Below are 14,778 nucleotides of genomic sequence, written 5' to 3' on the forward strand. Positions count from 1 at the left end.
AAAAACAGTAAAATTGCTTCCTTTCAGAAAAAATAATCATGTCACATAAAAACACTGTTGAGATCATTATGGGTTTTTTATGGTATTGTGTTGTATAGAAGAGGAAATGAAGGGATGAGGACTGACCTTTTCTGTCATGAAATATAATGAGTTCTTGAAAACATTTTTTCCCTCTTTTCTGCTGTCATTCTCTTTCTTATCATAGTGCCATTCACTGCTAATGGGTTTAATGCACTAGTTCACTGTGAATGACTCTGTCATGTCAGGCTTATAATCTATGAACAGGGCTGTCTTTAACACCGCACAATATCATTATATATATAGTATATAATGATATTGTGCGGTGTTAAAGACAACCACTGTGTATATATATACACAGTGTTGGGGTAGTTACTCTAAAAAAAAGTAATTAGGTACAAGTTATTTATTACTTGTGTAAATTGTACTGAAATTACTTTACCGTTACTGCATTTAAAAAGTAACACCACTACTTATTACTTTACTATTTCTTAATTTACTGTGTAGACATGGACAAACATCATAACTGAATCATCACTGCCTGTCTGCGTAGTGTTTACTGTATATTGTAAACAAAATGGATTTGAAACCATAAGAACAAATTCCCTGTCTGTGGGAAGAAATGGGCACACTTGTCTTATAATCATTTTATCTAGTATTTTTCTAAACCTGGGAGATTCATGAGTCGACAGGGGAAGCACGTCTCCTACAGTGAACCCTGCAACTAGCTTGTTAGCTGCTGCGCTCCAGGAAATGTTGAAAAAAGCTTAGCTTGTTTAGGCGGGTCGGCTGCTGAAGGACTCCTTCCACTGACCGGCGAGCAGGATCTTTCGCCGCAAGTTTGGACTGAAACTGGACTGAACCAAAAGCCTGTATCTCCGACTCTCCAGCTTAATTTTTCTTTCTCTTTAGTTGGCGCACAATCAGCTACGTTAATCGATCTCTATGGCAACGTGCCCAGTCAAGCACACACACTTAAAACAGACCAGAACTTAACACATACGCAAACACGTAATTCAGAAAAACGTGTTACTGTAGTCCAGTAAAGTAATTTTACTACCAATATTTTAAGTGTAACGCATTACTTTACTTCGTTACCCCAAAAAGTAATATTGTTACTTCCAACACTGATTGACAGACAGACAGACAGACAGACAGACAGACAGAAAGTTATGACCTTGCTCCTCAAAAAGGAGTTGAAGAGAGTGAGGGGAATGTTCTCTCTAGAGGAATGTGAACAGAGCCGTCATCCCTTCCTATTCCTCTTCGGGTTGCAGTCATATTTATAGCTCCGGGTAGAGTTAATGTCATGAGAAGCAGAGTGAAAACAAGACACACTGCAAAGTCCAGTTAGACCCAACCCACAGGGCTGGCCTGGAGATGTGGCACACGGAAGGGTGTTTTTCACGAAGACACCCTGACTGCCACAAAACAGGAAGAAGGAAAGGGGAGAGATGCATAGAAGACAACTCATGGAGTGTTTTCATCCAGCTGTCAGATCCCTTGATGGTTGCGAGGCCACAGCTTTCCTTTCTCAGCTGGTGACTTCCTAGCTTGGACGCGAACCAGTCACCTCCATAGAAATCTCTCCCCAGCTTCAGTTCCAAGGGAGTTCCCAGAAAAACAAGACTGTCAACAAAGACGGGGCCAGACAGGCTGGGAGCTGGGATGACTTTCTCTCTGGCCCTTTAACAACTCATCAGCTGACTGGACAAGGAGTTATTTCTTTCCCCTTCAGAGTTCTTCTTGATTTTGGGGTTCTTTTTTTCCTATTGGAATATATTCAGTTTGTATAACTTCTTTTTTTCTGAGCTGAAAACAAGTCATTTGAAGCCACTAAGTTTCCTGGTATGTTACAGGTCTGTATGTAAAGTATTTTAACCACTGTTAAATAAGATTTGATCTGCTTACCTGAGCATCTTGCATAGAAAGTCAAGGGTCTTATTGAGTGGCTCCAAATGCTGTGTTGCTTTGTAGTGTGTCCTTGAAAATGAAATGGCTTGTCACTCTGTGCCAGCAAATGTTTGTTTTCATGGTGGAGACAATTCAGAGAAATCGAGGATGAAATGAGTCATCATGATTTTAATGTAGATATTAAATAAATTTGTAAAACATTGCCACAGATTTGTGTGGTGTATGTGTAGTCTGTAGTTGTAAAAGAAAAGAAGTAAAAAAAGAACCAAAAAATAACAAAGATCTGACTTAGAAATGTTTATTTCATTTTAAACCACAAATACAGCAGCATCAACAGACGTGTTTCAGTATTATTCTGTGTATTTTGCAATATATTGCTTTTAGAATACATCACTAACACTATTAATATTAGGACAGAGTGCATTATATATGTGTTTTTATGGTGCATATTTAATAATTCAGTATAATTTGTTTCTATATAGACTTTAACAGAATGTCCCATAATGAGCTCCCGGAGCGGGCCAGTCGTCAGGGACAGCGGCGTAAACACCACCGCTATAGTGGACCAGACCACTTCTACAACAATAGCAGGTTAGTCAGACTTGCAGTTAAAGGTAATGCAAAAGTGAACAACAGATTTAAAAGGGTTTGTTCTGGCTTTCTGTCTGTCAAATAGCTTTTAAACATTGTTTCTTTGTCAGGGCTCATATCTTCCAGCATTATGGTGGACTGAATGCCTCCAGGATCTCATCAGGGCCTGTCCAATCTGAAGGCAGGCAGCATGACCTCACACCAGTGCTGGATGAAGTTGCACTCGAACACATGACCCAGGACTGCACCTTACTCAAGAATCAGCTGCTCAGACTTAAGACATTACTACAGGTTCGAGCCACATTTTCAGAATGATGTAAACTTGTAAGAAAACAAAAAAATAGGATTTAAAAAAGGATTAGAACATGCTGATTAGGTACACATACACACTTTCGATATCTCTTATATCCTTTTTATCTTCCAGTGTTGCTGTGTCACATTATAAACATGCAGTTAACAGGCAGAGGATTTTGGATTTGAACTGCATTTTTGTCTGTTAAACACAGCCTTTTACTAGAGAAGCAGTTTGAATGATCTTTTTAAGTTTGCTTAAACTTCCTGTATTACAGTGTTCAGCATTCGTGATATCAAACACATTTTCTGATAAAGCTCAAGTAGGATGTGAGAGATAATATTGGTTATAGTTAATGTTTTAAAGAAAGGAGGATATTAATACAACATCTGCAGGGTAAAGAACATGACGTCTTTGACTAGTTTTATTTAAAAGGAGCATTTGGTGAGCAAATTTATATTTAAAGCGTTGAGCGTTTGTGCTTCTCTGCTGTACATGTGTGCTTGCATCTTTGCTTGAGTGTAAGCGTGTGTGACTCTGAAGCAGATAATTTGACAGAAGCTGCTTTGTCAGTCAGGCAAATTCTTAGAGAAAATAACAAGATAGGATGAGAAATAAAAGATATCAGCGTATGAAAATGTGCACATAGATATATGATGAACCTATAAAACCTGCACTATACAAAAACACAGTCCAGTCTGTGCAGTTAAAGCCCTCAGCTGCACACTCCATAAAACAAAATTATATTGAATGCCCTAACTGTTTAGCTGCTGTATGGTGGATATTGATGTTTGTGTTTGCATCTGAATCAAATGTCTCCTTCAGATATGTTCAACATGTTAACTGCAATTAGGCAAATACTGTCGGCCTCAAAGGGAATAGAAATGTATCTTAGTGCATCACTGGACTAAGCATCACACCTACAGGACATGTTTTTTTTTACACTTGCAGTCAAGCTTTCATTCTCAACTTGAATGAATATCAGGAGGAATATAGTGTAGATAAAGTGAGAATGATAAAAATAGATCTTTTTAGTTACTTCTGGCAACATAAACTATACCATTTCTAGCCTTTGGTTGGCATTTATTTTATTTTATTTATTTATTTTTGTTTACTGTTTAGTTTGTTACTGTGACAACAAGCAAAGAATATGACTGAAGATTGAAGGAAGCAAAATATGAAACCTTGTAGGAAAAATACATTCAAGATGCTGCATTTATTTAAGTATACTAAAGTGGGGACATCTTTTTGCATGTGATAACATGAACATATCAATGTTCAATGATATACTGTGCTTCTGGCATCTAACACATGCTGCTGACTGCTCAGGGTCAGAGCAGTATTTGTGCAAAATAGTAAAATTTGTTCACTGAAGTGAAATACTGCTCTTGAGGCATGCCTAAGGCAATTGATTTTGCTCACTGACTACTCTACATCTCTCTGTGTGTGTGTATTGTTTGTTTCCAGCTTGAGGAAACAGACTCTACAACAGATGTTTCTGAGGAGACTGAAGACAGTACCACAGCATCACAAGTAAGAAACTTTACCTCAGGTATTCACTGATGTTGACTACATACAGCTACATGTTGCTTGTGTGTTTTCAGTTGGATGTCCTGCTTAAAGAAGTGCAGATGCTTAGAGAAGAGCTGAGGAGCAGAGACAAGACCATTGCTCATCTCACATCACAGTGTCAACAGCTACAACAACAGCATCAGCAAGAACAAAAGGTGAGTTTCTGCAAACAGGTGACAAGTGTGTCAAAGGGATTCTCTAGTAGAATCATGGGAAATTCAGTGTAACCATTGGACTTCAAAGTTGCCGTCACTCTTCCTTACATGTAGGGCAGATATTAAAAAGAAAAACAAAAAACATGATGCTCTGAAATATTGATAGACAGAATGCAATGTTTTGAAAATCTTAAAAAAAAATATTTTTCCCTTTTTAAACAATGCCCCAACATTTTTTCTACTGTTCACCAAAATGAAGTATAAACAAATAATCAGTTTCACTGCCGATTGCAGACAAAAAGTTGAAAATCAGTTGACAACAATGTTATGTTTATATATCTGTTGACCACAGTTCATCATTGCCACAGCCATAGATACAAAGTTAAAACAAAAAACAACTGCATAAAACAAAAACTCACCAACCATGATGTTGCCATCGTTGCACATGGCTGGAGTAACTTCTGTATCTGTCAGAGTATGTGTTTCATGAAAAAAAATTCTCATTTTCAACATCTAATATGTTGACCTGTTTGTATTTTTAGTAAAAAAAATAACGATTTGTTAATTACTGAAAGTCTTGCAGTTTTTTTAAGTGAACACGACAGTTTTTCTTTCAAGTTTGCCTAGAGTAAACTTAAACGGGTGGCAAAGTAATTGTAATGTGGAGTGAGAAAATAACACTTGCATATTAATAGCTATTGTTCTATTTACCTCCACCAAGGTGGGAGTCATGCAGTGTCGGTTTGTCTGTTAGCCACATAACTCAAAAAGTTATGGATGAACTTTTATAACATTTTTAGGAAATCTCAGAAATGGAATAAAAAAACAAGTGATTAGATTTTGGGGATCCAGATCACCGCCTGGATTCTTTACAATGGGAGCTAGGGATAATTTTGCCATTAGAGCTTCTAAATCAGAAATACTGCCCACAATCATTGGCAAGAAAAAAAAATTGCAACAGCTTAGCAGCGGTCTCTGAGTGCTTCTAGTTTGCACTGTGCAAGAGAATATGAAAAATGTCATCAGAGAAAATGTTACCTTGAAAGAATACTTAATTGTAAATTACTGAGCAAGTAGCGCAGCTGTAGGGAATATATGATCATCATTTCAGACATATTCTTCATGAAGTATTTATGAGTCTCAAAATAGTCATAAATAAAGTACGCACTGTTGATGGAAACTGAATTATTATGGCCCAGACGGCGCAACATGCTGTATATTAATACAGACCAATTTGTTGTTGCTTTCATGTAGCTTTCCTTCTGACACTTCATCTCCTTCATATACGTTCTTTTTGCAGATCTGAGATAGTTAAGCACATCTGCTATTGCCTTCAATGTGTGCTGTTTACACGTATTCTGCATTTATTAGATCTTACTAAAAGATTTTATGAGAGACAAAGACTGCATGATTACCGCATGCCATGTGACAGGCTAAAAATTCATGGATGGGCCAACTGTTTGGCTTCCTAATGGTAAGAGAAGACAAGTTGTAACAGGGTTTATTGTGGATGTGAATTCGGTTTCAGATGGGATTTTGCTTTAATCCAACATGCACTCCATTGTGTTATCCCTGCCTACCAACAATGTCTGTTTTGTTCCATTTTGACTGGCTCCATCTCCACTTTTCCCTTGTTAGCCAAAAAAATAGTATGTCTAGCTGACATTATTCAAATCCCTGCCATATTGAGAAATACCAAAATGTCAAAGCAAGGCCTGTCCACCAGCTTAGCTGCCGCATACTATCTGTCCAATTAGAATTAACACCCACCCACACCAGATTCTTCACTGAGCACAATATTGTTACACCCTTACACCCAACAAGCACAGGCAGCAAGCCAGGACATGTTCTAAGATCTGTGGCTAACTTTAATGTGCGTGGAGACTGTGAATGTGAAAATATTAGGGGAAGTGGGAAGAAAATAACCTGGACCTTCGATTATTTACTCTGATTGTGAACTGAATCATCTTATAAGAATTCAGCACTAGAATAAAAGATGTTCTGTGTGCTGCTGCTCTGATGTTTTTTGAATTGCAGGACTAAGGTACAATGGGGGAAAAGGTGTAAGCAAACACACCAGGCTTGAACTGGTTTAATTTGTTGACCAATCCATCATTCTATATTATGAGAAAATAATCTTTTGAATTGGAAACTAGTGATGTTTCTGTTGTATTAAGAGTTAAAGAAAGGCTACTGAACCTGCTGTTTGTCCCTGAAATTGGTTTTAAGATCATGTAAAGAGAGAATTAAAGGCTGAACAGAGAATGGGAGAGAAAAGTAGAAATATAGTTGACTAAAAACTGATTTTTCTGCCTTACTTAATGAAAGCCGTTTTACATTCTCCACCACTGTTTGCTCAGACTCTTTGTTCTTTTTCCTCTTGTTTGAACTGCAATAGAATTTTCACCAAGACTGTTAAAGCTTGCAATTTCTGTCTGTTTGTATAAATATTAGTGCTGGGCAACAAATTTGTAATTGTGTTTAAACGCATGAAAATTTTCAGTAGATTTTGGTTTACAAACACTAAATCAGGGATCTGCAACCTGCAGCTCCAGAGCTCTCTGGACCTTCCGCAATGGCTCTTAATACATGGCTAGAAATACTAAAGAACTTTTTTTTTCACTGTCTCTGTTCCCTGCTGCAGCACTGCATCTGATGTAATCAGGAGAGAGCGGGTTTATTAATATGAAGAGACGTTTTCTGTCTGGAACTTAAGAAAGAACCGACACTTATCTTTGTCTGTCCAAACCCAAACAGATGCGTTGAACATCGTGATTTTTGGATGAGAAACTGCTCCCAAAAGACAATGAGAAAGTTTTTGTTTATTTAATAATGTTTTTTAATAAATGTGGTTTCAATTCAGGCAAGACAGCTGTGGAATCTGTGAGATGTGAGCTTTCAGTGGGGGAGTCGTGGAGACGGGGAGACATTATCTGTGTTTACATACTTTTCGGACTTTGTGTACCTGGTCTTTTAATTACTGTCATCTTAACTGTGTTTGTTGGTGATAGAAATGGTTTTACTGAGCTGGTAGCTGAGATTCTGGACTTTCTGTGGATACCACACATGTTCACAGTTACATTTACAGACCTGACGCTACACCCGGAAACGAGATGTTAACCTCTTAATTCCCGGTAACGGAGTTAAGGGGTTAACATCTGATGGTGCAGAGGTGAAGCGAAACAGTCAAGCTAAAAATGAAAGTTTAGAGAATTTTATAGGCCAGAAATCTGGATAATGAAGCACTGAAGGTGAATGGATGGACGTTATTGTGCATATTGTGAATATTTCTCTCTCCTCACCATCTAGAAGCTGTGAGATTCTCATCCTGCTTTCTGTCTGTTCACCTGATGCTGATATTCATCACATATTGTTCCTTCTGTGTTTAGAAGGAAGCAGCTTCACAGCTTTAAATTCATCCTGCAGACTTTTTAACTTTTAGTTAGTATATCCTGAACATTTCACCCTTCTTTGTCATAAATATTTGATTTCATAAATATTTATGAAGAAATATTTTAGCTGTTGGTGTTTAAAGAGAAAACTGCTGCTAAATCTGTTTATGTGTGTAGTGCAGGGGTCTGCAGCCTTTTCAATCCAAAGAGCCATTTTTCCCTCAGCCAGCTAAATAAAATTCGTTTAGATCTGCAAATGTTATGAGACCTTTGCAAAAAGGCAACTTAATAGATATATTTTTAATGAAGAGCCACCATAGGACGTTTGTTATTTTTTGAAGAACCACATTTTTATTTATATTTTTAGGTTTTAAACTAAAGAAAAACATAAACTTTTATAAAAAGAGGGATAGACACTTTCTTTTAATGGATGTAGATATTTGTGGACAATTATGTAAAGTTAAAAAAAAAATCCCTGGTTTCCAACCTAATGACAAAACAGATTTTTGAAAAATATTTTAGCCACGTATTTAGAGGCATTGTGGAAGGTCCAGAGAGACACTTGCAGCTCCAGAGTCGCAGGTTGGAGACCCCTGATGTAGTGTTTGTAATCCAAAATTTACTGCATTTTCTTTATATAGCTGTAGGCCTTCTTTTAAAGGAAAGATACATTTTGCTCATAACGATTAATTACAATTAAGAATTTTAATCGTTGCCCAGAACTAATATGTATATATAATATATCTTGTTGCTAGGTTTAGCATCAACTTTAGGCTTTTTTTAAATATAATTTTCCATAAATATGTGCTTCCCATAGAAGAAAGTCTGTCTATCCTCTTTTTGCAAAAGTTTTATGTTTTTCTTTATTTAATAGAAATAGAAATAAAAATGTGGTTCTTCAAAAATGACAACAAATTTCCAATAGTAGATATTTATTAAAAAATGTAAGTTGAAAAGGTCTCTAAAGTAGTTTTATTTAGCTGGCTGAGGGTAAAATGGCTCTTTGGATTGGAAAGGCTGCAGACCCCTGCACTAAACAAATAAACAGATTTAGCAGCAGTTTTCTCTTTAAACAGCAACCGTTAAAATATTTCTTAATATATATAAAATCAAATAATCATAACAAAGAAGGATGACATTTTCAGTATTTACTAACTAAAAGGTAAAAGGCAGCAGGATGAATTTAAAGCTGTGAAGCTGCTTCCTTCTAAACACAGAAGGAAGAATAACTGATGATTATCAGCCAAAAAACACACAGAAAGCAGGATTAGAATCTCACATCTTAGAGACTGTAAGGAGAGATAAATATTCACAATATGCACAAAACCTTGCATCCATGCACCTTTAGTGGGTTATTATCCAGATAGTTGTGCCTATAATTTCTCCTAACTTTACATTTTTAGATTAACTTATCAGCTTAACCTCTTGCGCCTGCACCCTCCACTACTGGGCGTTAAAGGGTTAACATCTGGTTTTACAGGTGTAACTTCAGTTCTGTAAATGTAACTGTAAACATGTGTGATATCCACAGAAAGTCCAGAATCTTAGCTAGCAGCTCAGTAAAACCACTATGATCACTAAACACAGTTAAGACAAACAAAAGACCAGATACAAAAATAATATTTTAACACAAAATATGGCTCCGCGTGTCCATCTGACGACATGAACATAGACAACACCTCTACTGAAAGCACACATCTCACAGATTCCAGGATTCCACCAAGATTTACCGAACCAGAGGCAAAGTAAGGCCCAATTTATGCTTCACATTTGTAAAACATTGTCATAAAATGTTTTACCTTTGCTGTCTTGCCTCAGAACTTATATTCACCAGGATAAAACTGAATTCAGTTAAAAAAAAAAATTAAACAAAACTTTTCTCATTGTCTCAAAAATCACAATTTTCTGCCCATTTGCAGAGTTTTTGACGGACAAAGAGAAATGTTGGTTCTTTTTCTTCTTAAGTGCCAACAAAAAAGTCTCTTCATTTTAATAAACCAGCTCTGCCACGATTTATATCAGACACAGAGATGGAGAAGGAGGCATTGGACTGCAAGCCTCTGCATGTAGTTTCTCTGTGTTCAGAGTCAGTGAGCAAGAACTTTCAGGAAAAAAAGAAAGTGCGTTAACTTGCAATTAAAAAAACTAACAACACAAATTAATTAATGCACATTAATGCAATAATAACACATTAATGTGCCTAGCCTTAATAAATATGTGTATGCATTTTTAATGTTTTATTCATATGTAAGAGAGGAATTGAGAAAGTTTGCATAAAAAAAAACACAAAAAAAAAAAACTTTCAAAATATTTTGACATTTTGAATTTTTTAGGAATGGCTTTACTTGTCAGGACAGCTTTAGACTGAAAGCCATTGTGTTATAATAAGATGAAGTTATGAATGTAATAGGTTTGTATGTTTAAATGTTATGAAAGTATACCTTTTTTTTTCCCTCCTAGCCATATCAAGGGCAACAGGTCAGGTATCAGAGCCAACACCAGAGGGCTCCCTCTTCATTAAGACAGAGTGATAGGCAGATGGACAAACGGACGCAGCACCACTATGACAAGGCTACCCAGACATACTGGAAACCACCAAGCCATTCTGTGAGTCCAAATATTATTCATGCCAGTTTTGTTTTATTCATATACTTATCTTTACTGCAAAAAAAAAGTCACTTTATAAAGAACAATTCAAAACAATTCCCTTTGAGCTAGTCTGTGACAAAAAGTCTGTAATTTTTCTGTTGAATAAATTAAGAAAAAAAAATTATCCATTTAACTGGTCATTTGCAAGGGTTGACACTGCTGGTTGACTGCAAGTATACAATGTGTCAGCCAAGCTCTGTCCACAACTGGAAAGACCCCTGAGGGTTAAATCGCTGAAGCATGTCCTCTCCATGGAATATAGTTTATTAGACCACCAGTGTGCTTGTCACGGCATCTTCCACTCTTAATGAACATGGAGGCTGCTGGTAGTGATGGAGAAAGAGACACAAATATAAAGGAGAAATAAAGTAGACAGAGAGAGAGAAAGGTGGGAAATTGATAGATGCGTGTTCCATGTTTGCAGTATCATGGCACAATAGCATGCAGTGTGGCAGCTAGTTATTGATTTTGTAGCTGGAGTGCTGCAGGCAGCATGCCTAGTAAACACTCTCCTAATTGGCCCACCCCTTAGCTACAAGGGCAACACAGTAGGCAGCAGGTATTAGCAGGCATATATAAGCATTATCAAGAGAAAATAAATTACTTTAACAAAATGATACCATATAGGTTCTTACGTGCTTTCTAAACTGCGATATAAAAATGTGTATAAATAATGTGTGGTCAATAATCTGAGTATCTGCAGTTAGTAAATATATATTTTAATGTATTACATAAAGACAACAGGTGAAAAATAAAGTAAAAAGGAAGCAAGCTTACTAACTGAATTAGATCCCTGCTTGCTACAAGAACATATGGTTTAACAGTTGCTATGGCAACTATCAAAGCAGGGCTATACTGGAAGGAAATCATCTCTATGGTGTAAATGTCTATCTTTGACCTGTTGTATCTGGTGCATAATGGCCCACTAAAACACAAAACACATCCAGATTGTTTCTCTGCTTTCCACTTCATGCTACCATTTTTTGATATTCCTTTGTTTTTCTCCATCATCCAATTTTTCTCCTTTAATCTACAAGACTAATCTACAGGAGTGCAGACCATTTCCTGCACCCCATTTTACTGCACTGTGGAGATCAACATGTTATATTACAAGCATTTTGTAGCTTGCAGTTGCTATTAATGGTTAGCTGGGAGCTTTTGTTGCTTTTTAATGAGAAAAAGGAAAAGAGAATATTGAATGACCAAACAACCAAAACAAAGAGATTTCTATGTCAGACTTTCTTATTTCAGGGTTTTATTTAAGCTCTTGGTATTGTGCAAGCATCCTCAGCAGACTTGGCTTTGGTGTTTCACTGCAATTGAGTTCAAAATCTTTGGCAAATGTTTTTAGCCTACCTGTTTCTGTCGCAGCTTTATAAACAATTTAGACATATATATATATATATATATATATATATATATATATATATATATATATATATATATATATATATATATTTATATATATATTTATATATATATATATATATTTATATATGGGAGTGTTTACTAGGCATATTTATATATATATATGCCTAGTAAACACTCCCATAAATACAGTGTGTGCAGAATTATTAGGCAAATTAGTATTTTGATCACATCATCCTCTTTATGCATGTTGTTTTACTCCAACCGGTACAGGCTTGAAAGCCTACTACCAATTAAGCATATCAGGTGATATGCATCTCTGTAATGAGAAGGGGTGTGGTCTAATGACATCAACACCCTATATTAGGTGTGCATAATTATTAGGCAACTTCCATTCCTTTGGCAAAATGGGTCAGAAGATAGATTTGACAGACTCTGAAAAGTCAAAAATAGTGAGATGTCTTGCAGAGGGATGCAGCACTCTTAAGATTGCCAAGCTTTTGTGGCGGATCATCGAACAATCAAGCCTTTCATTCAAAATAGTCAACAGGGTTGCAAGGAGTGTGTTGAAAAAACAAGGCGCAAAATAACTGTCCATGAACTGAGGAAAATCAAGCGTGAAGCTGCCAAGATGCCATTGGCCACCAGTTTTGCCATATTTCAGAGCTGCAACATCACTGGAGTGCCAAAAAACACAAGGTGTGCAATACTCAGGGACATGGCCAAGGTAAGGAATGCTGAAAAACGACCACCACTGAACAAGACACACAAGATAAAACGTCAAGACTGGGCCAAGAAATATCATAAGACTGATTTTTCTAAGGTTTTATGGACTGATGAAATGAGAGTGAGTCTTGATGGGCCAGTTGATGGGCCCGTGGCTGGATCAGTACAGGGCAGAGAGCTCCACTCCGACTCAGACGCCAGCAAGGTGGAGGTGGGATACTGGTATGGGCTGGTATCATCAAAGATGAGCTTGTGGGACCTTTTCGGGTTGAGGATGGAGTCAAGCTCAACTCCCAGTCCTACTGCCAGTTTCTGGAAGACACCTTCTTCAAGCAGTGGTACAGGAAGAAGTCAGCATCGTTCAAGAAAAACATGATTTTCATGCAGGACAATGCTCCATCACACGCATCCAAGTACTCCACTGCGTGGCTGGCCAGAAAAGGTCTAAAAGAAGAAAAAATAATGACATGGCGTCCTTGTTCACCTGATCTTAACCCCATAGAGAACCTGTGGTCCCTCATCAAATGTGAGATCTACAGGGAGGGAAAACAGTACACCTCTCTGAACAGTGTCTGGGAGGCTGTGGTTGCTGCTGCACGCAATGTTGATCGTGAACAGATCAAGACACTGACAGAATCTATGGATGGCAGGCTTTTCAGTGTCCTCGCAAAGAAAGGTGGTTATATTGGTCACAGATTTGTTTTTGTTTTTTGTTTTTGAATGCCAGAAATGTATATTTGTAAATCTTGAGTTGTCATATTGGTTTCCCTGGTGAAAATAAATAAGTGAAATGGGTATATATTTGGTTTTTGTTAAGTTGCCTAATAATTATGCACAGTAATAGTCACCTGCACACACAGATTTCCTCCTAATTTACTAAAACTAAAACAGCCCCACTCCAACTTCCAAAAATATTCAGCTTTGATATTTATGAGTCTTTTGTGTTCATTGCGAACATAGTTGTTGTTCTATAATAAAATTAATCCTCAAAAATACAACTTGCCTTATAATTCTGCACACCCTGTATATATATGTGTGTGTGTGTGTGTGTGTGTAAGACTGACATGAACCAACAAATAAACATTACCGTCTACAGCTGTGAAAGGGCACTCTAGGCTTGCGATAACCATGTATTTGCTGCTCCTGTCACACTGAAAAAAATTAACTAAAAACTAACTAACTAAAATATTACCTTAAAGACAACTTAAAGCAAACAAAATGCCACCAATTTTGAAAACAAACACTGGAGTCTCAACTGTCTGTCCGGTTTCTAGTACGACTTGCTCGAGAGTGACAGAAAAGAGGTGAAAGACCAGAGTAAAGCTTGTCACATACTCCAAGAGAAGCAAAAACTTTGTTCTTGTTCTCGAGGCTGTTTAAAACGTTTGTTTTTGGTCCGGTCAGTTCATACTCCGTGAGAAGCTTAGCCCGCAATGGGGCGGGAATTACTGCTGGTGCGATGTCTGTGTCTGACACATGTCTGACATTGACCCGGTTATTTAATATTTAATGTAAAACTTTATCGGTGGTGGGGGATGGGGTTGTGCATGCGGTGGTGTTGGTGTCTTTAAATTCCAAATGTGATATTTTTGTACTTTTGCAGCACCTCATTCAGCTATTAATTAAGTTTAATGAGGAGACTAGGTCTTCCTCACAGTTAAAAAGAATAAATCCTGAAGAAAACCCTGGTGTTTCAATAACACCAGCCTGTTCCGTGTGGTGTTGTGCAATTGAATAGCTTGCCTTTCCAGATTAAATGTTTGTTCTTGGTCTTGGATTTTGTGAAATAAATTTCTAAATAAATGTGACTTCTAGTCGAGTGCGACTTTTTTTCTCTTCATAACGTATTTTATGACCGATGTGACCTTTAGTCCACAAAATACGGTATACGTTTATAATATGGTGTCATAATTATATATTTTTTCCTGAAGATGTGTTTGGATAAATATGGATGTCAGAGGCCAAAGATTTTTTATCTTTTTACAGCATTAGTTATATTGTATTTTTGCCTTATCAGTAGTTGTGAGGTTAAAATGTACACTGAACCGTGTCGAGTCCCAGGCTGTGTCCTGCCAACATATTGAACATGGACTTCTTAGAC

The 14,778-nt window shown here is 37.0% G+C and overlaps 1 protein-coding gene across 6 annotated transcripts in view; it reads left to right on the forward strand.

Annotated features, from left to right (window-relative positions):
* The window catches only part of ccser2a (coiled-coil serine-rich protein 2a), a 57,645-nt gene that overhangs the window by 27,172 nt on the left and 15,695 nt on the right, over positions 1-14,778 (forward strand). For all 6 annotated transcript variants that reach the window (XM_042010613.1, XM_042010609.1, XM_042010610.1 and 3 more), the window contains 5 exons: positions 2,415-2,523; positions 2,634-2,814; positions 4,283-4,348; positions 4,420-4,542; positions 10,395-10,541. In XM_042010613.1, the coding sequence (XP_041866547.1) occupies positions 2,415-2,523; positions 2,634-2,814; positions 4,283-4,348; positions 4,420-4,542; positions 10,395-10,541 (626 nt within the window). The remainder of the gene's footprint in view (positions 1-2,414; positions 2,524-2,633; positions 2,815-4,282; positions 4,349-4,419; positions 4,543-10,394; positions 10,542-14,778) is intronic.

This window comes from Melanotaenia boesemani, chromosome 16, assembly GCF_017639745.1.
Source record: "Melanotaenia boesemani isolate fMelBoe1 chromosome 16, fMelBoe1.pri, whole genome shotgun sequence".
Classification (NCBI taxonomy): domain Eukaryota; kingdom Metazoa; phylum Chordata; class Actinopteri; order Atheriniformes; family Melanotaeniidae; genus Melanotaenia; species Melanotaenia boesemani.